This window comes from Geotrypetes seraphini, chromosome 10 (assembly GCF_902459505.1).
Source record: "Geotrypetes seraphini chromosome 10, aGeoSer1.1, whole genome shotgun sequence".
Classification (NCBI taxonomy): domain Eukaryota; kingdom Metazoa; phylum Chordata; class Amphibia; order Gymnophiona; family Dermophiidae; genus Geotrypetes; species Geotrypetes seraphini.
This window is the reverse complement of record NC_047093.1, coordinates 73575665-73597282: the sequence shown is the minus strand read 5'-3', so window position 1 is coordinate 73597282 and position 21618 is coordinate 73575665. Positions and strand designations below refer to the sequence as shown.

The 21618-nt window shown below is 42.7% G+C and overlaps 1 protein-coding gene across 3 annotated transcripts in view; it reads right to left on the bottom strand.

The window, feature by feature from the left end:
- SCAI (suppressor of cancer cell invasion) overlaps positions 1-21618 on the bottom strand; it is a 247948-nt gene that overhangs the window by 142462 nt on the left and 83868 nt on the right. For all 3 annotated transcript variants that reach the window (XM_033962135.1, XM_033962134.1, XM_033962136.1), the window contains exon 2: positions 10896-11023. In XM_033962135.1, coding sequence (XP_033818026.1) covers positions 10896-11002 — 107 coding nt within the window. In that variant the 5' untranslated portion in view covers positions 11003-11023. The remainder of the gene's footprint in view (positions 1-10895; positions 11024-21618) is intronic.

Sequence of the window (21618 nt, the reverse complement as noted above, 5' to 3'; positions counted from 1 at the left end):
GCAGGGTTTAAAACAGGTTTGGATAATTTCCTATAAGATAAGTCTATAGTTGATGGCTTGAAATGGCTTATTGAGATGACTTGGGGAAATCCACTACTTATTCCTAGAATAAGCAGAATAAAATCTGTTTTACTACTTGGGATCTTGCTAGGTACTTGGGACTGGGCTTGATGGACCTTCGATTTGTCTCAGTATAGCAATTCTTATGTTCTTAAATTTGTTGTGGATGTCGTGGAAAAAAAAAAGTGTGGTATCTGGAAAATTCAAAGTTATACCCTTTATTTAATGACAAAGAGGTTCCTTGAGGCAATTTTCAACCCAGTGAGCTTAAGTGCCGTATTTGGGGGTCTGGAAAGCATTTTTTTTTTCTCATTTACTGCAATGTTGCTTACAGATGTGCAATGGGTTTTGTTTCTTTTGCCTCTCCTAGGTAAACAAGGAGGCTGGATTTAATGAACTGTTTTTCTTCTTCCAGACTTTCTTCTTGAAGAATCACCTGTTTCTGGCTACCTTTGATTCATCTCAACATTAACCACTCCTCACAGTATACTTGTCCCCTCCATGGAACAGTATTTTGTGTATTTTTATAGAATTTTTTTTGTAAATTCTAATAATTCTTTCTTGTACTCACTTTTCTTTCTTGTTTTTAACTTTCCTATATTATATTTTTAGTTTATTTATTTATTTAAAAAAATGTATATTCCACTCTTGCAACATTTCTAGGCGGATTCCAACAAACATACATAATTTATAACAAACAAATATATTTAAACAGCAAATAGTTAATAAACTTCAAAACACTTTTAAAAAATCTAGAAAATCAGCATTGATATATCTCCCTAAACAAAAATGTTTTCAACAGAACCTTGAAACAATCAACATCACCAAGTCCTCAGGTAATTGGTTCAATAACTGTGGTCCATGCACATAGAATATAGATTTCCTATATTCCTCCCTGTGAGTTTCACGAACAGATGGGACCACCAGGGCATTAAAGTTCAAGGAACATAAGTTCTGTGTTGGTCAATAAATACAAAGGGAATCTAACATTACTGGACATTTCCTGCCAGCCATGTTTTAAAAACAAGTAGCAACAATTTATAACAAACACAGTACTCAATTGGCAACCAGTGCAGTTCTTTAAGAACAGGAGTGATGTGCTCAAATCTAGAAGTTCCAGTTATTAACCTTGTCTTTTTGATCTTTTTTTTTATACCGGTTAGAACTGCTGCCTCAGCACCATAATGTTGTGAATCCAATCCCAACCTACTCCTTGTGACTCTGGGCAAGTCACATGGAGAGGCATAATCAAAAGAAATGTCTAAGTCCGTTTTGGGCCTAAGTTGCAAGTTGCCCAAAGTCAGACATAAGAACATAAGCAGTGCCTCTGCTGTGTCAGACCAGAGGTCCATGGCGCCCAGCAGTCCGCTCACGCGGCGGCCCATCAGGTCCAGAATCTGTATAGTAATCCTCTATCTATACCCTTCTATCCCATTTTCAAAAAATACGTCCAACTTTTTTTTATTTTTAATCATCCAACTGTACGTCCAGCTGTCTGATCGTCCAGACCGCTAAGTCTTTATACCCCATTTTCATCCAAAAATTCATCCAAGTCACAAATGCCTAGAAAAAAACCTTTGGGGCGCGGGAGGGGCCAGAAAAGTGATGGAGTGGACACCCAGACATGGCACCAGAGTACTGGGGTACCTTACAGGGCACTGCTGTGAACTTCACAAAAAGAGTGCCACATAAACATCTCACTACAGCTCCCTTATAGGTCATGGTGAGCCCCTCAAAACACCCCCAGAACCTACTACCACCTCAATAACCCTTACGGCTGCATGTGCATGTGCCACTTATATGGCAGTACAAAAGGGTTTGGGATTTTTTTGGGGGTGTACATTTTTCACCATGAATGCAGTGATTAGAGTGGCTTATGGGCCTGGATCCTCCTCTCCATGGTTCACCAACCCACCCCCAAGACCACTTAAGCCACCTCTGTGCAGCTCTACTAGGCTTTCCTATGCTAGGCTGCTAGGTGCTGATGTTCTGAAGGCAAATATGTAAAGTTGGTATTACGATTATTATGGGTGTGTGGGGGGGGGGGGGTCAGTGATCACTGGGGCAGTTTATGGGTGTCTGTACTTTGTGTCTGCAGTGCTTATCTAGTCATTTTGGACACCTTCTGTGGACTTAGACCTGGTTTTAGATGGCCTAAGTCACAACGTCCAAGTTCCGTTTAGGCAATGTTGTAAAACTTTTGGTTATACATGCAGTACAACTAAGTCTAGGACGGCCCATGTCCTGCCCAAATCCCGCCCTTGACAGTCCTCCTGAAACGCCCCTTTTAGCTCTGTTCGTTCAGCAGCACTGTGAAGGCCTAAGTCATTTTTAAATACGCCTAAAACCCAGTTCGATTATCGGCACTTGGACGACTTGTGTTAGTGATCATCCAAGTGCCGATTTAGGATGGTTTTTAGATGCATTTCTGTTTTGATTATGAGTCCCTTACTGTATATACTCGAATATAAACCGAGATTTTAGGGGGAAAAAAATGCCCAGAAATGGGGGCGGAGGTCTCAGTTTATATTTGAGTCTAAACTTGAGTATTTCTCTAACTACTGTAGTTTTTTAAAAAAATATCAAAATTTAAACCTACTGAGGGTCTCACTGTGGGCAATAGAGTCATGAGTCAGGGGCAGGCTCGACATGCAGGCAGGCAGCTGATTCCTCCCACCACCAGCCGCAGCAGTCTAGATCCTTCCCCTCAAAATCAGGAAGTAACTTCAGAGGGGAAGGGAGCAAGACCGACAGAGCCTATAGCGATTTGGCAAAAGGGAAGGCCCCTGCAGCGTCTGGCTTCATCATTGCCAGACAGTTTAGCGGGACTGGGACCGAAGGCAAGGCTGCTCGCAATCCGGATGCGCCACCGAGTCCTCACTCACCCCTCTTCCTGGTGGCCGGTAAACAGCATGGAGGACCGCTGCGGCTACCGCCAGGAGGAATCAGTTGTCTGCATGCTGGTTCTGCCCCTGACCTGCGACTCCATTCCCCAGAGCCCCAGGTAGGTAGTGTTGGAAGAAGCAAATGATAAAAGGTGATGGGGAGAGATTTTGGATAGAGGGAGAGGGAGAGAAAGAGAGAGATGAGGTGTTGGAGAAAAGAGGGGAGAGGATATGTTGGATAGAGGGAGCAAAACAGCAGATACTGGTTAGAGAATATTTCCTCCATGCTGCCTGTTACAATATATCATTTGTACCCTGCTGGCTTTTACCATATTTTTGTTACATGACCATTCTACTGTGCTATTTAAATGTGTATATTTATGATACTTTCTCATGATATTCCTATTATTAGAATTCAAGCTGTCTGTTTCCAATTTTAGAAGCCTGCTCTGCTCCCTATATGTGCTTGATCATCCTCAATACTGAGCAAACTCTTTAACTGTGTCCAGGGGAGTAATTTTCATTGGGTTTAGCACCCCCAGTCATTTAGAAAAGTTGGCTCCTATGTCTCATTGATCAAATTTATGCTTATATTTGATCTTTTTACTACTGCTATGCTGTTAACACAATTTTAAGTTTATATTTATTTTTATGTTTTACGTTAAGCCATAGCTCCTTCAATCTGACAGCCTTATTGAAAGATGTGATTCTTGCATTACAAGTATAGAGGTAAGAGTTCAGTCATATTCAAGAATTTTATTACTCAAGAACCAGAAACTTGGCATATCACAGTCTGAAAACCCATGACACAGGCTTTCTTACAGAAATATGGTCTGTGTTGGGTCTCTGTGATCAACATTTGGTATTTGGATTTGAAATAACATTTTTATTTCTGGTGGATTCCCGAGTCACTATCATCCCTCTTCTTGGTTATCACCACTCATCTTTCTTGACATTCTTTCAAAGCCAAATGTACTGTACACCACCTTGAGTGAATGTCTTCATGAGGGCAGTTAATAAATCCCAATGAATAAAATAGTTTCTGGGACGGGATCCTAAATTAGTATATTTATTATTTATTTGTTGTTGTTGTTGTTGTTTTATACATCTTTATTCAACAAGGTCCACAACAATATACAGGCAGAATGCAAACAACAATTAAACAACCCCCAACAAAGCAACCCCACCTCCCCCCACCAAGGGACATAGCATAATTCCCCCCCCACAAAAAAAAGCAGAAGAACTAAAGAAAAGTCCAGCAGTAAAGCAAAAAATAGCAAATGAGTAAGAAAGGCCTCTCCATAATCCATAGTGATGCCAAATACGATGAAAGGAACCACAGGTGTCATTGTTTAAAGCAGTCAATTTGGACATCAGGTAGATCTGATCTACTTTAAGCAGAAGATCAGAACGGGTAGGCAAAGCTGCTCGTTTCCAAAAAGTGGCCACACAAAGTCTGGCCGCCGTAGCAACCAAGGCCACAAAATGGGCAGGTTCACCATCCAAGCCCCCCAAGGGTAGTTAAGTAAAAACACTTCTAAGCGAAACATTATTGGTAAATGGAGAACATCAGACACCAATTGGTGAACCATCCGCCAGAATGGCACAATCTTAGGACAGTCCCACCATACATGCCCAAAAGATCCCAACACCCCACAATTGCGCCAGCAGTGTCCATCACCAAAAGCATATAGATGATGCAATTTTTCAGGTGTTAAATACCACTGAAACAACATCTTATATCCCTGTTCTATCAGTGGAGACGCTAAAGAAACCCGAAGTAAAGTGCCATAAAGGCATCCCCAACAGAACTTCCCATTTGTGTTCATATGACCGAACCTGAGGTTGTGTATACAAAAGAGCTCTATACAAACGAGAAATAAGGCCCACCCCAGATCCCTTCCGAAAGACTTGAAGAAAGGCAGAATATGCCCCCCACCCATTCAGGAATCACTTTTTTTCTCAAGAAGTCCCAAACCTGAGTATAAGCAAAAAAGTCCGTTGCCGGGAGGTCATACAGATGCTGCAGAGCAGCAAAGGGGACCAAGTCGCCACCCAAGACCAACTGACCCAGCACCCGGAGTCCTTCCCGTTCCCAGCGCTTGAAGATTCCAGAATCACTTGCTGGCAAAAAGTCAGGGGCAAACCTAATAGAAACATAGAAACATAGAAAATGACGGCAGAAAAGGGCTATAGCCCACCAAGTCTGCCCATTGCAATTAGCCTCCCCCCAGAGTTCATTCCCTTAGAGATCCCACATGAGTATCCCATTTCTTCTTAAAATCAGTCAAGGAGTTGCATAAAAATAACGTTGTCGCGGGAACCAAGTCTGCCAAACCTGCCTCCAAATCTGCAAAGTGCACTCCATCCCATAGGAAGCCCCCTTCTGGAGATCACATATAATATCAAGGGGAAGCCATGGTAGGGCCGCAAGAGGAAAATTTGGCTGAAGTGCCTGTTCTAAGGAAACCCAGTGCTGTGAGGGGAAAGCCCAATGGAACAAAACCTGTAACTGGGCAGCATAGTAATAATTAAAGAAATCAGGGACACCCATCCCCCCATGAAGCCTATCCCAGTATATACATTCCCTCCGCACCCTAGGTGGCTTAAGCGTCCAAATATAAGCAAAAGCTATATTTATTATTATTTTTAACAGAAAGAATAGTAGATGCATGGAATAGTCTCTTGGTAGAGGTGGTAGAGATAAAGACTGTGTCTGAATTCAAGAAAGCTTGGTACAGGCATGTGGGATCTTTTAGGGAGAGGAGGAGATAGTGAATGGGCAGAATGGATGAGCCATTTGGCCTTTATCTGTCATCATGCTTCTATATTGTACTGGCTTTTATTATGACTCAATATTTGATGTTTATTATGTATTAAAGATGATTCTTTCAGTTTTAATTGTACCATTATAATCTTGACACTTATGTTTCCTCACATTTCTTCTCTTGTAGCTCATCTCATAATAGCATAGTCTCGCTCCTTTCTTTGCTCACATCACGACAGCCAGTCGGGTTTTCAGGAGTTCCACAATGAATATATATGCACTGCTTCCATTCTATGCAAATCTATCTCATGCCTATACTTTATGGAGATCCTGAAAATCTGACTAGCTAAGTGTGTCTCAAAGATTGGGCTGAGTACACCAGTCCTAACCTAATTCTTTGATCACAGTCAATTTATTTATTTATTTAATTTGATTTCTATTCCGTCCTCCCGGGAGCTCAGAATGGGTTACAAGCCAACATTCATAGTATGTTACCTTGGACAGTATATTTGGTAATACAATACAATACAGTGCTCCCCCGCAAATTCGCGGTTGGCGGTTCGTGGTCCCAGTCATTCGTGGTATTTTCTGACCGCGAATTACCAGGCATGAGAGGGCAGCCGGAGCGCCGGCAAGTGAAAGGTACTGCTTTGTCATATTCTACATCCATTAAAATTCTTGGAGTAACTTTAGACAATACTTTATCATTTCATTTTCATATTAATAGAGTTGTTTCTTCATCATTTCTAATACTTCATCATTTACGTTCCATTTGGTCATTTTTAAATCTTAAGTCACTTCAGATTCTTTTACATTCCTTAGTCTTTTCTAAACTTGATTATTGTAATTCTCTTTTAATTGGTCTTCCTCAATATCAACTTTGTCATCTTCAGCTTGTGCAAAACACTGCACTTCATCTTGCTGTATCATTGGTCTAACTATGATCACATTACCCCTTTACTCAAATCTGAACATATATTTCCAATGGTTGGATAGGCTAGAGTTAGCTTAGATGGCAACTTCAGCAGTTGGAACCTAGAACAATAACAGGTGGACTTTAGTCTAAGGCCCAGAAATATCAAGGAAAAGACAAGCTAATTTAATCATATATATTTAATGAGAATAACTAATGGGCAGACTGGATGGAACATTCAGGTCTTTATCTGTTGTCATTTACTATATCACTATCTCCCCTTTTACAAAACCATAAAAGCGGTTTTTAGCGCAGGCCGGAACGCTGAATGCTCTGCTCCCGATGCTCATAGGAACTCTATGAGCGTCAGGAGCAGCGCAAAGCATTCAGTGCACTGGCCTGTGCTAAAAAACGCTTTCATGGTTTTGTAAAAGGGGAGGTATGTTAATTGGTTACAGAATTTCTTTTAAGTAAAAGATGGATCCAAGATGGCCGCAGACCCTGCTGGCTGAGAGACACGCCGCAGATTCTGACCTTTAACAACTTTTGCACTGCTGCTTCAGATTGATACTTCCTCTCCAATGCCGAAACGAAGAGATCGTAGTGCCGCTGAAGCCTCGTGGCAGCCTGGAGCAGTGACGTTCGGCAACATTGAGGAGCGTCTGCGGCATATGCAGGAGACGCCGCGAGCGTCAGCAGTCCCGCTGGAGACGCACCGGAGAGGCGAGACAGAAGCGATCTCCCTGGGCTTGGAAACAATGTTGAGCCCTGACGCCAGAGCACCTCCCCCTCTTGTTCAGATCACCAGCTCCCCACGAGTGGAGGTACTTCTGGAGGGTGGACAGTATTCTCCCTCGGAGGCCATGAAGAACATGGAGGGGAGTATGGAAACTAACTCCCTACATTTGCAGGAGAGTTCGGTGGAATCTGAGAGTTCAGCAGCTCTGGGGGTAAACCGAATCCTGGGTAGTGCTATTCAAGAGAGGATGCCAACTGGTGAGATTTCTTATTCTACAAATGTTTCCTATATGATAGAAAAACCCAGAGAGGTAACTTTGGATTCTCTTTGGGATCTTGTGGCAGACTTGGCAAATTCAGTTAAACCCCAGCTAAAACATTTGAAAGATAAATTTAATGCCCAAGAAACTTCTGTTAAAAATATGAAAGCTGAAATAGTTGATACAAAAAATTCCTTAGTGAATATCCATCAAGAACTGAAAGTATCTAAACAGATTAGAGAAACATTAATTAAGGATAACACTAACTTGAGAAGAAAGCTGGAATACCTAGAAAATTTTTCTCGTAATAACAATCTTAGATTGATTAACTTTCCAAGGGTTGCAACAATAACTCCAAGGGATATAGTGAAATGTTTCATGATGGAAATTTTGGAAATCCCTGAAGATATGTTGCCACCACTTACTCAAGTTTATTATTTACCTATCAAAAGAGATGAACAATTACAACCACAAGAAGGGGACCAGCAACCACTTGAGGGTCCTTTTATCAAGCTGCGGTAGGGGTTTAACGCGCGTTAAACCACCTGCCGTGCTAGCCGCTAACGCCTGCATTGAGCAGGCATTAGTTTTTTAGCCAACCACGGGGGTTAGCGCATGATGAAATGTCCGACGCACTAACCCCACTGGCGCGGCTTGATAAAAGGACCCTTTGATGTTTGAGAATTGGCTAAATCGGTGACGCTTCTTATTACAGTAGTCTTAGCACCAGATAAAAACTGGCTGCTTAGGCTTTTCTTTAAAAATAGACAAAAACATTTTTGGGACTTAAGATATTGATTTTTCCAGATCTGGCACGGGATACACAAAAAAGGAGACGTGGATTTCTCCTTTTAAAACCAGGTGTTACAGCTCTTGGGGCAACCTTTTTTCTCCGTCACCCATGGAAATGTGTGATATAAAACCTTATGAAAAAATATGTTTTCTTTTATCCAAGCCAGCTGACAACATTCCTGTCTACAGCATCCCAGGTTGAAGGGGAAACATGAGGGCTGTTTTGATTATTTGTTATCCTGTCTCAGCCAAATGGACCTGTTTTTCCTTTATATAGCGGCTTAGGGCTCCTTTTACTAAACTGCGATAGCAGTTGCCGCACGCGCTAGACACTAATGCCAGCATTGAGCTGGTGTTAGTTCTAGCCACGTAGCACGGGTTTAGCGCGCGCTAAAATTCTGCGTGCGCTAAAAAAGCTATTGCAGCTTAGGGCTCCTTTTACGAAGCCACGGTAGAGACTTTAATGTGCGTGACTTTTAATCATGCGCTAGCCGAAAAACTACCGCCTGCTCAAGAGGAGGAGGTAGCGGCTAGCGCGGCCGGCAGTTTAGCGCGCGTTAAACCGCTACCGCAGCTTCGTAAAAAGATCCCTTAGTTTGTTAAATTTCCTTATTTCTCGCATTTTATACCTTGGATCCTAATTGCGGACTTGAGCTGAAGTTAAGCTGTAGTAATTTTCCTATTTCATATTTGATGTTAACTTGAATATTCTTCATTGGCTTATCTTTATCTTTCTGTACAAGTGGATACTTGATTTGTAATTTGAAAATGATAAATAAATAAATTTTTTTTAAAAAGTACAACATACTCTCTTTTCAGATTCAGTCTTCAGGTCTCCCTTCTTTTTTGGCCAGTCATTTGATTCCTTATTTACCTCAAAGGAATCTTCGCTCTTTTCAACAAAATCCGTTGACTGTTCTTTCTTTTAGGCAAATATTTTTTTGACATATACAGGGATTCTTACTTTTCGGTAATGATCCCTATTTTGTGAAAATCTCTCCCATTACACTTAAAGGCTGAAAAATAATTTTAAAATTTTAAGTCACAATTAAAGACTTATTACTTTACAATGGCATTTGAAACCATCTCTTCGTAATTCTACAATATTTTATTTTGGTTAAGAGACGGTTTTATTTTTACCCCTTACCTTTTGTTGTTTTCCTTCCTTTTTTCCTTATAATATACTGTAAACCCTTCCTTTTCCCTTTTTTTCCCCATTTGTGTTTGTCTGCTTTTAGTTTTACTTTGTGCTCACTGATTTTAGAAATGTCTCCCTTGCTTTTAATATTTTTTTTAACTTGCTTTTTTATTTTTAACTTGCTTTTATATTTTTTTTAACTTGCTTTTATATTTGCTTTAACTTTTTGTGTTAATATTTTCAGTATACCAAATAAAGTACGGTAAACTGTAATTGTAACTGTAGAGTGGCTGTAGTGAAACAAGTTCCTAATGGTACATAGCCCAAATGTGAGTGTGTGTATTTACACAGACACATAGGGGTCCTTTTACTAAGGTGCGCTAGCATTTTTAGCTTGCGCTGAAGATTAGCGCATGCAAACCCTGCGCTAAACGATAAATACTAATGCAAGCTCTATGGAGGCGTTAGCGTCTAGCGCGCGTGGCATTGTAGCGTGCGCTAAGCGCACGCTATAACCGCTAGCACACCTTGGTAAAAGGAGCCCATACAGTATGCATCTTAAGTCATATAGAATGAAATGCTTTCCTGCAGCAGTAGTTATCAGCCCATACAGGGTCCAGCCCCTCCCTAACCAAGCTAAAATAGATTTGCATACAATGGAAGTATAATGGGAGCACTACAGGCGGTTTTTTTCTTCCCTGATTATGGCTAAGGAACATACCAGCACAAAGAGTGAGCAGACAGGTTTCCTTAAGGGAAATCTCTAAATCCTTTAAAAAATGACTAAATAAAATTTCCTAACCTTGATTTGTCAAAATTATTTTCTGCACAAGTTGGCAGAATGCACTTGCGGAGAACATTTCACACTAGACCCAGGTTTTGAACAGATAATGTAGAAGTACCATTTCCAAAACTTACCCAGGATTAACAAATGCATTCATTTCATTCTACGCTGGCTCTGGGCTTTCAGTTTGTCATGAAGAATAACTCGGAATGAACTGGATTGATAATTAATAAAAGGAATGCTGATTGTGTTTTTCAGCTGCAATCGACTGGATCTTTGACTCATTTCAGTGATTGTAATCACAGAAAACTTAACCTTTGCAGTTCTGTGAATAATTCTTTGGCACAACCATTTGTCAAGCCAGTGGACACCTCTCTCATGCAGAAAATAAGGATCTAGAGGATTTTGTAACAACAAAGTATAAAGGGGCCACATAAAGCCTCTTACGATCTTTGTTTATTACAGTAGAGGCATTCTCTTCCCTTTGCTCAAACCAATGTGTGCAGTCCCTAGTTCCACAGGTGGTGCTTACTCATGAACTATTAGAAATCCACTGACCTCAAGCCATTAAAGAGCTGTTTGGATTTGTCCAACAGGTAGCAGAAATCTGTCACCGTTTTCCTCTCGCTCTGAGGGATATCATCCTCAATTCCTCCGGACGACATCGCTTCTCCCACCAGCTGAGTCTGCAATAGAAGAGACTTTTCTCTTACTGGTTTGTGAAGAACAAATTAAGCAGTAAAACATGAAGGCAATATAAGCATAGTTAATGTCCAGAAAGCTCAGTATTCAAAGGATATACGTGTCAAACTTTGAGAGTTATGTTTCTAAAATGGCATATTTGAAAATTTACATTTAGGAGCATAAAAAGTGAGTGACAATAGGAGCAGATGTAGAATAGGGGAAAAGTTTAGGAGATGAACATCGATTTTAGGCTCCTAAATTAGGTCATAAATATAGGCATTTGAACAGCAAGCCTAAATTTATAAGCATAATTTTTGAACTCTTGAATGCTTGCACACATAAGAATAGCCATACTGGGAAGGATCCAAGATGGCGGATTAACTGTTTGGCTGAGTGTTCCGCTTCAGAGTGCTCGTCTAAATTTCTTTCCTGCAATATGCCGAAGCGGAGAGGGCGCAGTGTCACTGGAGCCTCGCGGCGTTTGGGCCCGGCCGGTCTCGGCAACATAGACGAGCTCCTGCGCCGAATGCAGGACACCATGGGAGCGTCGGCACGCCCGCTGGAGACCCGCCGGGGCAAGACGGAGGCGTTCTCCTTGGGCTTAGAAACTACCCTGACCCCGACGCTGGAGTGCCTCCCCCTCCTCCCCGGATTGCCAGCTCCCCGCGGGTGAAGGACCTATCGGAAGTCGATGAGGGACTCTCCCCAGAGGCTAACAGGAGCATAGAGAGGAGCTTGGAGTTGGAATCCCTGTATCCACAGGGTTTTCCTTCTGAATCTGGGGATTAGCCAGAACCACAACCTGTTTGTGAGCAGGAAAGCAGCAGCCAAGAGGGAACCTCAGTTGGTGAGAACATTGACTTTTCTTCTAAAAAAAAAAAACAGAAAACAAACAAAAAAAACTTTCCTTGACATTAAAGAAACCCCAAGAGGTAACTCTTGAAGCTATTTGGGACCTTGTGGCGGATTTAGCTAAAACAATTAATCCTCAGCTCTCACAGATAGAGCATAAAATTAATACCCAAGAAAATGAAATTAAGAATATCAAAGTTGATCTACAAGATTTGAAAAGTTCAACATTAAATTCTTCATAGGAAACGAAAGTTTCCAAACAAATAACAGAAACACTTGTGAGAGATAACATCAATTTAAGGAGAAAATTGGATCTCTAGAAAACTTTTCCCACAATAACAACCTTAGACTAATTAATTTCCCCAGAGTTGCTTCAGCAACTTCGAGAGATATGCTGAAACATTATATGACAGAGGTGTTGGAAATTACTGAAGATTTGTTACCGCCATTCACCCGAGTGTATTATTTACCTATTAAAAGGGAAGAAAAACTAAATAAAGCAGGGGTGTCCAACCTTTTAGCTTCCCTGGGCCGCATTGACTGAAAAAAAATGTTTCTGGGGTTGCACATACGCGCAAACGCTGCAGCAAGACAGAGGAGGGAGCCAGCAAGATGGTAAACACCCAGGGCAGCAGAGGAAAACACTACATCGCCATCAACCGGGGCCGTACAAAATACTTCACTGGGCCACATGCGGCCCTCGGGCCGCAGGTTGGACACCCCTGAGCTAAAGGAAGATGATCAACAATCGCTTAATATTTCTACAATGCTGGAACTTTCAGATAAGGAAGTCGCAAAGCCGGCAATCCTTCTTCTTACAGTTGCCTTAGCACAGGATAAGAATTGGTTAGTAAGACTTTTCTTTAAAAATAGACAGAAAGAAATTCTAGGGTATAAAATACAAATGTATCCAGATCTGTCACGAGACACACAAAAACGTCGTTGTGAATTTTTGATGTTAAAGCCAGGTGTTATAGCTCTTGGGGCAACCTATTTTTTGGTCACCCATGTAAATGCGTGATAGTTTACCAAATGCAAAAATATGTTTTCTTTGATCCTAGCCAACTGACAACATTCTTGTCAGCTGCACGACTGAAAATAGGAGGAGGAATATGAAGTACTCTTAGAATGTTTGATCTCCTTTACCTTTCTGTACAAGTGGATACTTGATATGTTATTGAAAAATGATAGATAATTAAAAAAAAAAAAAAAATTTAACTCTTAAACTGAGAGCTGAAATAGAGCATAAATTTAGAAGCTCAGCTTTTTTTTTTTTTAGTATCAGGCCCTACAGGCCAAATTCTGTAAAGGACGTCTAACTTTAGGCATCCACAATATGGATGTCCATCGACTTAGGCGTCCAAATAAAGTGGATAATAAATACATTTAACGACTTTAACAAGCATTAATTGGAACTTAGACATCTAAATGCTGGACATGATTCTACAAACAGACGTCCACAATTTCATGGATGCTCACTGGAAAAAGTCGCGCCTAACAGGTTAGGTGTGGGCGTGGCTTTGATATAGACATCCATTTACAGAATTACATGCCACTGAGCATGCTAACAAATCTACCTAGCGCCTAAAATGTAGGCGTTGCAAAACCAGGTCTACTTTTGAGCGTGAACTGGGCACTAGGTAGATGCGAGTTAGGTGGATGTGACTTAGGCGTGCCATAGGTGTACGTTTATAGGTGAACGGGGCTTTATTTTGGGGGTATAGAGGACTCCAGGTCTACTTGCTCTGAACTACTACAGACATTGTGTGTGAGTAGTATATTTCCTTTTATGTTCTTAACCTTTTGGAAATGAGGTTTAGTATGCAATATATATATTTTTTTCATGTGCTTTGCTTGAGCAATGTATCATTAAACATCTTTTTCTATCATTATCATATAGGAGTCTTCTTTACCCCGAAAATGGAAGTTTAGCATTCAATATATATATTTTTTTTCATGTGCTTTGCTTAAGTAATGCATTATTAAACATTAAAAAAAAACAGAAGTCCTGTTCACCTATATGAGGACGGCTCAAGCATGCCAAAAGTCACGTCCAACTAACTGAAGCCTATCTAGCGTCCAACTCACGCTTAAAAGTAGACTGTTTTTGCAAGCAGTCCTCTTTTAAAAAAATAAGAGGATTTAGTATGCAATATACTGTATATATTTTTTTTTCATATACTTTGAGGAACAGCAGCCAGAAGAGGAATTGGACAAGTTTTGAAGGTACATGTTTGATATTTATCCTAGAGAAATGACTGCTTGGAAATCAAGAGGATATAAGCTTGGCTTTGGAATTGACATCTGGTTTACTATCCAAGTGTGTGTGGTGCAATGGTTACAGCTACAGCCTTAGCACCCTGATGTTGTTGGTTTGAGTCCCACTCTGGTCCCTGTGACAGAAGCAAAATTTTTTTTAAAAGGATTAAAAGATAAATAAAATATAATTGTGGTGCCAGCATTTCAATGCATAGAATTTTAATGAAAAACAGAATAAAATTGCCATTCTAACAACATCATAATAATGAGACGTGATAAAGTTATAGATGTTGTGAAGTTGTCTATGTGATGCCTAAAAGGTGATTCTGTAAAGGACGTCTAACTATTTAGACGCATCTAGACTTGCTGAGCAGCGCTGAGCGCGATTCTCTATAGTATGTCTATGCATTATAGAATTGCGCTCAGCATTCTACTACTGGATGTCTAAACAAGGCCTAACTATTAGAATCTGGCCCTAAATGTCTTTTCCAAATTGTTGATTATTACTAGCATTAATAATTGCAACTTGGGGTCCTACATCTCTGAAATTTGAGAGGACTGATCTTGTATAGTTCCTAAAATGAAAATATGTACTTAGCTCTTCGAAGTGATGTGTATGAAGCATTTGGCATTGAAGGAGAGGGTAGTGTAATTCAGAATAGCTTATTTAAAATAGCTTTATAAGAATATCAACAAATAATGTATTTTCAAGCAGTGTACAACAGTGTAATCTATGTAACCACTTTCATGTGACTTTTCAAAAACCAACCTTCCTCTTTGAAGATGAGTGTAAAGTATAATAGCAACTGCCTACTCTGAACCTGCTTTTTCTGGAGGGGAAATAGCACACATGCTTTTGAAAGCTTCAAGTATGCAACCCGCTTCTCACTGGTCTCCCGTTGAAACATCTCTCTCCCCTTCAATCCATTCAAAATGCTGCTGTACAACTTATATTCTGTCAGAGTTGTTATGCTCACATCACCATCCTTCTCAAGGCTCCCTATCTATCTATATACAGTTCAAACTCCTCTTATTGACCTAAAAGTGCATTCACTCTGTAGCTCCTCAGTATCTCTCCTCCCCGGAAAATCTGATCATCGGTGTGACAGGATGAAGTTCCCTGTCATTGGCATTCCTCCAGAGAGAGTCTGTGAACTGGAGCAGTGAGAGAGCCTAGCTAATTTGCATAAGAGCTACAAGTGCTACTGGGAGCTGTCCACTTACCCTGAGTGGATTGTGATGCTAAAAAGAACAGCTCCAGCCCAGAGAACTCAGAAAGCAACAGCTCCTTTGGGAGCTGGGTGACCCTCAGGAGGAGGAATGCTGACCTCAGGACTAACTCCCAGTAAACCCTTAAGGCCACTGCTGACCAGCTGATAGGGGGGCCCAGTGTAGCAGAGTAGAGTGGCCAGGCTGACCAGTCCTGACAAGTGGGACTGGTACAGTGGTGAACTGGAAGCCTGGTGGTGGGAGGGCCACGGGGACCTATACACTAGCAGAGAGAGATCTGGCCTTGTAGTAAAGCCCAGTGGTGGGAGGGTCTGTAGGGACCCAAACACTGGCAGGAAAGAACTATGAAGTAAATGGAGGGCCTGGTAGAGCCTGGAGTTGAGGAAGTGGCTCAGGCTTGACAACCAGCAGTGGGACCAGTGAAGAAGATTCTAGGGGATGGGGACTCAAGAGACCAGGGAATGAGGGACTGACATATAGAGAGCTGCACAGGAACAGGGATGACAGGAATCCCGCGAGATCCGCGCGGGGATCCTGTGAGGATGCCCCCTAGGGGCACAGGAATCCCGTGGGGTTTGATGCAACTCGATCCGCGAGGCTCGTCTTCTTTTTCCTACCTGCCCTGCCGCAGCACACAGCCGACCGGAAGTCTTCCCCGATGTCAGCACTGACTACGGAGGGAGGGCTAAGCAAAGCCCTGCCTCCCTCCAACGTCATCGCTGACATCGGGGAAGGCTTCCGGTCGGTTATGTGTGCTGGGGCAGTGCAGACAGGAAATTGAAGATGAGCCTCGCAGCTCGAGCTCCATTTTACAGGTAATTTGCTTGCAGATGAGGCGGAACACAAAAGGGGGGAGGGAGTGCGTTTTTGGACACAAGGCATGAACTTGGGAAAGAGGATGGAGGAAGGGAGGGAATGAGATGTTAAGGTGGGGGAGGGAATGCATTTTTGGACACAGAAGGCATGAACTTGGGAGAGAGGAAGGGAGGGAAAGAGATGCTGAGGTGGGGAGGGAGTGCGTTTTTGGACACAAGGCATGAACTTGGGAAAGAGGATGGAGGAAGGGAGGGAAAGAGATGTTGAGGTGGGGGAGGGAATGCGTTTTTGGACACAGAAGGTATGAACTTGGGAGAGAGGAAGGGAGGGAAAGAGATGCTGAGGTGTGGGAGGGAATGCATTTTTGGACACGGAAGGTATGAACTTGGAAGAGAGGAAAGGAGGGAAAGAGATGGTTGTGTACACGGGAATGGAAGAAAGGAGAATTTTTGGTCATAGGGAGGGAGTGAGGTACAGATGAGAGGGAGAAATATTGTGGTGGAAAGGGAATGGTGGGACAGATTGAAATGGATGCAAGAGGGAGGAATGTTGGACATAGTGGTGAAGGGAATGGAGGGAGAGATGTGGCATGGTGCTAGAGAGGGGTGATAGAAGGAGAAATGTTGGGCATGGGGCTGGTGGGCAGGCATGAAAGATGAGAAAGGGATAAATGCTGGACCATGGTAGGAGGAACCAATTGGCAGCAACAGAAGAATTTACAGAAGATGGGAAAGCGGAAAAAAGAAACTTGGACCAACTTTATGGAAAAATAAGTCTCCAGACAACAAAGGTAAAAAACAGAATTTATTGACTAAAATATGTTAGCTTTGGGAAATGTATATAGCAGATTTCTTTTGAACACAATACAAAGACAAGGAAATGCATTTCTGGTTTTATTTCTACAGTGTTGAAGTACTTGCTGACCCTTGCTGTGACTGGTGAGGATCCCCAAGCACCACCAGCAGAGGACCTCCTCTAGAGATGGTCAGAACTCCCCTCCACCAAGCACAGCAGTCGCTGGCAGCATCCATGAGCCACTGAGGTGCCAGCATCTATGACTCAGGAACGCTACTGCTGCCTGCCAAGCTTGGCAAAAGGGACCCCCGGCCAAGTGCAAAGGAAGTACTCAGCTGACAGCTTGGGGGTTCTCATCAGCTGAGTATTTATATTTTATATTTACATTAGAGGCTCTGGTAGAAACCCGTTTACAAAGTATGTATTCTTCCCAATTAATATTTCCAAATTAATAAAGTCTCTTTGCTTATTTGTAAATGGGTTTCTACCAGAGCCTTTAATTCAGTAGCATAATTAAATGAAATAACTATTTCTGAAGTTTATAGGGACGGAGGGGATTCCTCGCGGGGACAGGTGGGGACGGAGGGGATTCCTCACGGGGACTAAACCTGGAAAAGTTCAAGGCTGAGGGGGAAGGACTGACAGCTGACTGGCAGAGGGACCGGCTGGGATGGTGGTGACCGGCGGAGAGACCGGTAAAGGCACCGGTAGCAGTCAGTGAATCCCTAGGAGGCAGCTTGGTAGACCCTGGGAGTATTGGACAGAGTTCTGAGGAGCGCTCAGCAAAGGGACCGGCTGGGATGGTGGCAACCGGTGGAGAGACCAGTAAATGGCACCGGAAGCTGCCGAAGGACCTGATGGGTCAATGCCACTGCTAACTCCAGACTATGTCTCTTCTCTCTTGTTGTACCATACACCTGGAACAGACTGCTTGAGTCGGTACATCAAGCCCCATCCCTGGCAGTATTTCTCCAGATGATAAGCCCACTTTTTCAAGGTTGCTTTTAACTCTTAATCCCCTCATCCTAAGGCACCCACTATGGCCCTGGGCACTCCATTGTCTCAGGTACAGAACTTTTGTGAGCCCGCAAGGGACAGGGATAGTACCTGCATATAATGTATACAGCACTGCATATGCCTAGTAGCACTATAGAAATGATTAGTAGTAGTATGCATGCTACTTTACTCCTCTGAACTCAGAATGCCATCAGGAATGCCTTTTCTAATCTGTCTTAAAAAAGCATTCACACCCATGCATACTTTTAGCTAGATGAAGGGTGACAGTTTTCTACTAGCCCTTTAATCCAAGTAAATTGGTGTTTTTTCCTGTGTGAAGGGCTTCTGAAAATTGCCCCCAAAGTGTACAAAAATGTTATTTGGAAGAGCCCCTACAGTCACCTCACAATGGTGACACCTAATGGCCAAATTTTAATAGGACTCCAAAAAGATCCCTGGTATATGGCCTTTGGCTGAGAAGTGTCATTGCAACCACCAAGTTAAGTGAGTTGGGAGAGGCTCATGAATAAGGTGACCATACGTCCCGTTTTGAACGGGACCGTCCCGTTTTTAGATCCCCTGTCCCGTTGTCCCCACGCACAACTTCAGGACGCCGAAATGTCACGTTTTCAGGGACAGCGTCCCGAAGCTGTGCACTGGGACAACGGGACAGGGGATCGCTTCCTCTCCATCCCTGCCGCGCCAAAGCCAGCCTCCTTCCGCCCCTCAAGCGCCGATTCACACACACCCCGGTCCGCCGCTGCTGCTTGTCAGCCTCCATCCCTCCAGCGCCGACGCTCGCAACCCAGAAGCACAAGCATCTGAGACACGACGTGAAACGCAGGGGCACACCATCTACTGGCTAAAACACCACCCCCTTCCGCACTAGGGGGCGGGGCAGGAACCAGACTTGCACGGTAGCTGTGGCAGCAGTAGCATAGGGAGCGAGTGCTGATGTCATGTGGTTTCCCCGTCTTATTCGTGGGGGAGGGGACGAAGCTTAGATTGGGTAGAGGAGGAGGAAGTAGTGGGATTGTCATCGGCTCGTGCTGGTTTTGCAGTAGGGAAATTAGAAACTAGGCGGGTTGGTGTATTTTCAGGTGAAATTAAAAAAGATGTAAAAGAGGAGCAAACTAATTAGGCTAAGTTTGATGGAGGTGCCTTGAATCAAGGTGAAGATGGGCATGGCCGATGCCAGCATGCAGTTGGGGCTGGTATAGTTAGTGGCTCAGGGTTGGGGAGGATTGCAAGACCTAAGGCTGTGCTGGATAAAGCAGAAACAAAGATTGGGTCCAGAGAGCAGGGCCAGCTTTTTTTTTTTTTTTTTAGTTAAGGCAACTTGAGACAAGGTACAAGCAAAAACATCAGTCCACTTTACAGACACCAGAAAATACTAAAAACTGAACCATACATCATGAAAGGGGAGATTCCCAAAAACAAGCAGCCCCAGCCTCAAACAAACCCAAGTTTTTACATTTTTCCACCCATCCCCCCCACCTAGCAAAGCTATAGACGAAACATTGTAGAGAGACCTAAACCCCTCTCTCCCTGCCGTGCCAAAGCCAGCCTCCCTCCAGTGCTGATTCAAACCCCCTCCCCAGGCTGCCATCGCTGCTTCTTGCTACCCAGAACTGACGTCAGGGGGGGGGGGGGGGTGTGGAGCGGAGAGAAGACTTATAGGCCTGGTGCTTGTGCAGTGCAGTCACTGCACGTACCTTGATGTTGCTGGGTCAGGGAAGCAGGGTGCGTGGGGGCAGGGGAAGAAGGGTGACGGCTTGTCGGGGGGCAAGGGAAGCAGGCTGCGTTAGGGAAGCAGGGTGGCTTGGCTAGGGTGCGTTGGGGAAATAGGCTGGTTTGGCTTGTCGGGGGGCAGGGAAAGCAAGGTGGCTTGGCTTGGCGGGGCAGGGGAAGCAGGGTGCATCAGGGAAGCAGGTTGGCTTGGCTTGTCGGGGGCAGGGGAAGCAGGCTGATTTGGCTTGTGGGGGGGCAGGGGAAGCAGGGTGGCTTGGGGGGCAGGGAGACAGAAAGAAATGAAAGAGAGGATGTGCAATCAGAAGGAAATGCAACCAGTCATGAAATCACCAGATAAAGATAGGAAAAATGATTTTATTTTAAATTTAGTGATCAAAATGTGTCACTTTTGAGAATTTATATCTGCTGTCTATATTTTGCACTATATTTAATGGGATCCGGAGGATCCGGAATCCAGGTGAATGGATCCAGGGGTCCTGTCCCATTTTGAGGAAAAAAATAAATGGTCACGTTACTCATGAAGCTACAGCCCTGGTGAAGGCCTGCTTCAGCTAAGCTGGAAGCCTAAAGAATGAGAAAACTGCCGAGCCACAAAGTCCCACAACATTTTGGTCATGTCTGCTTTAAAAAGCGAATTGGAGAAAAAACATGTTGACAGCATAAATAAGCAATCTATTAAGTAAATTACTTTCACTAAAGCTTGGCATGCATAAACGGATATTAACATGCACTAAGTGTAATGTGGCCCATAGGTATAAAATGTCTGTTACTGCACTCTAAGTTTTAGTAAAAGAACCCCCATATTAGGCTTTGCTCCTGCTAATCATCAGCTTGGTGCTGAATATGCCCAAGAGAGGGTACACACAGTATAAGCGATAAAGCACAGTAAAAGCACAAAGGTTAATGCTTGCAAGTTATTAATATGAAAACTAGAAAAAAGGAGGGAGATCTCTCAAACCTCCCTCCCTCTCTCCCTCCACCCATTTGAAATACATCATAATCAGGAAATATTCAAAGGTACACAGTAGAACATGGTAGTATTTTTGATAAAAGCAAATTATCTATTAAAGACATGCTGTAATCAAAATAAAGACATCAAACAATAGCTGCATTACACTCTGCTAGACAACTTTATCAGAAGAGCTGAAGACCAAGCCGGATAGCAAGGAAGACAAAAGAAACAGTTAAACTACTCTTGCCAAGCCCTGTGCTGAGAAACAGTGTAAACACAAGTGGGCAATCTGAGGCTAATTCTTTTTTTTTTAAATTCTTTTATTATTTATTCAATTTTATAACACAAGAAAGTACATCTTGCTTAGGAAAATACAGCAGGAATAAATGTTCAATTATTCAACATCACATTTTACAAGAAATGAAAAAAATAAAAAGGTAATATAGATATGCAAAAAACTGTTGAGGGGGGGCTAAGCAGGTAAATAAGAAGTTCATAAATCATATTGAAGAAAAAAAAAAAGTACCATGAAAGGCTATAACATAACATTCTGCATTCTAATTCAAATTATCACCTATACAGCAGCTATTTTCTTCAGCTCCAGAAAAGATCTTAACTGCTCTGGTTGAAAGAACCCAATTCACAAAAATTGGTAAGCAAATAGAATCTCCTCAACTGGCCCACCGACAGTGGAATACCTTTTGCACCATCAGCTTAGTTCCAAAATAAGGAAAACTTCAAGAAAACAGCAAAAAAAATGTGGTAATCAGTACGGGCCAAATTCTCCCTTTGTGGTATTTTGGAACTAAGCTGATGGTGCAAAAGGTGGGCCAGTTGAGGAGATTCTATTTGCTTACCAATTTTTGTGAATTGGATTTATCTCAGTATTGGTAATTATCTTAAGGTTTTTTAAGGCCGATCTGGTTGAAAGAAGACATACTTAAC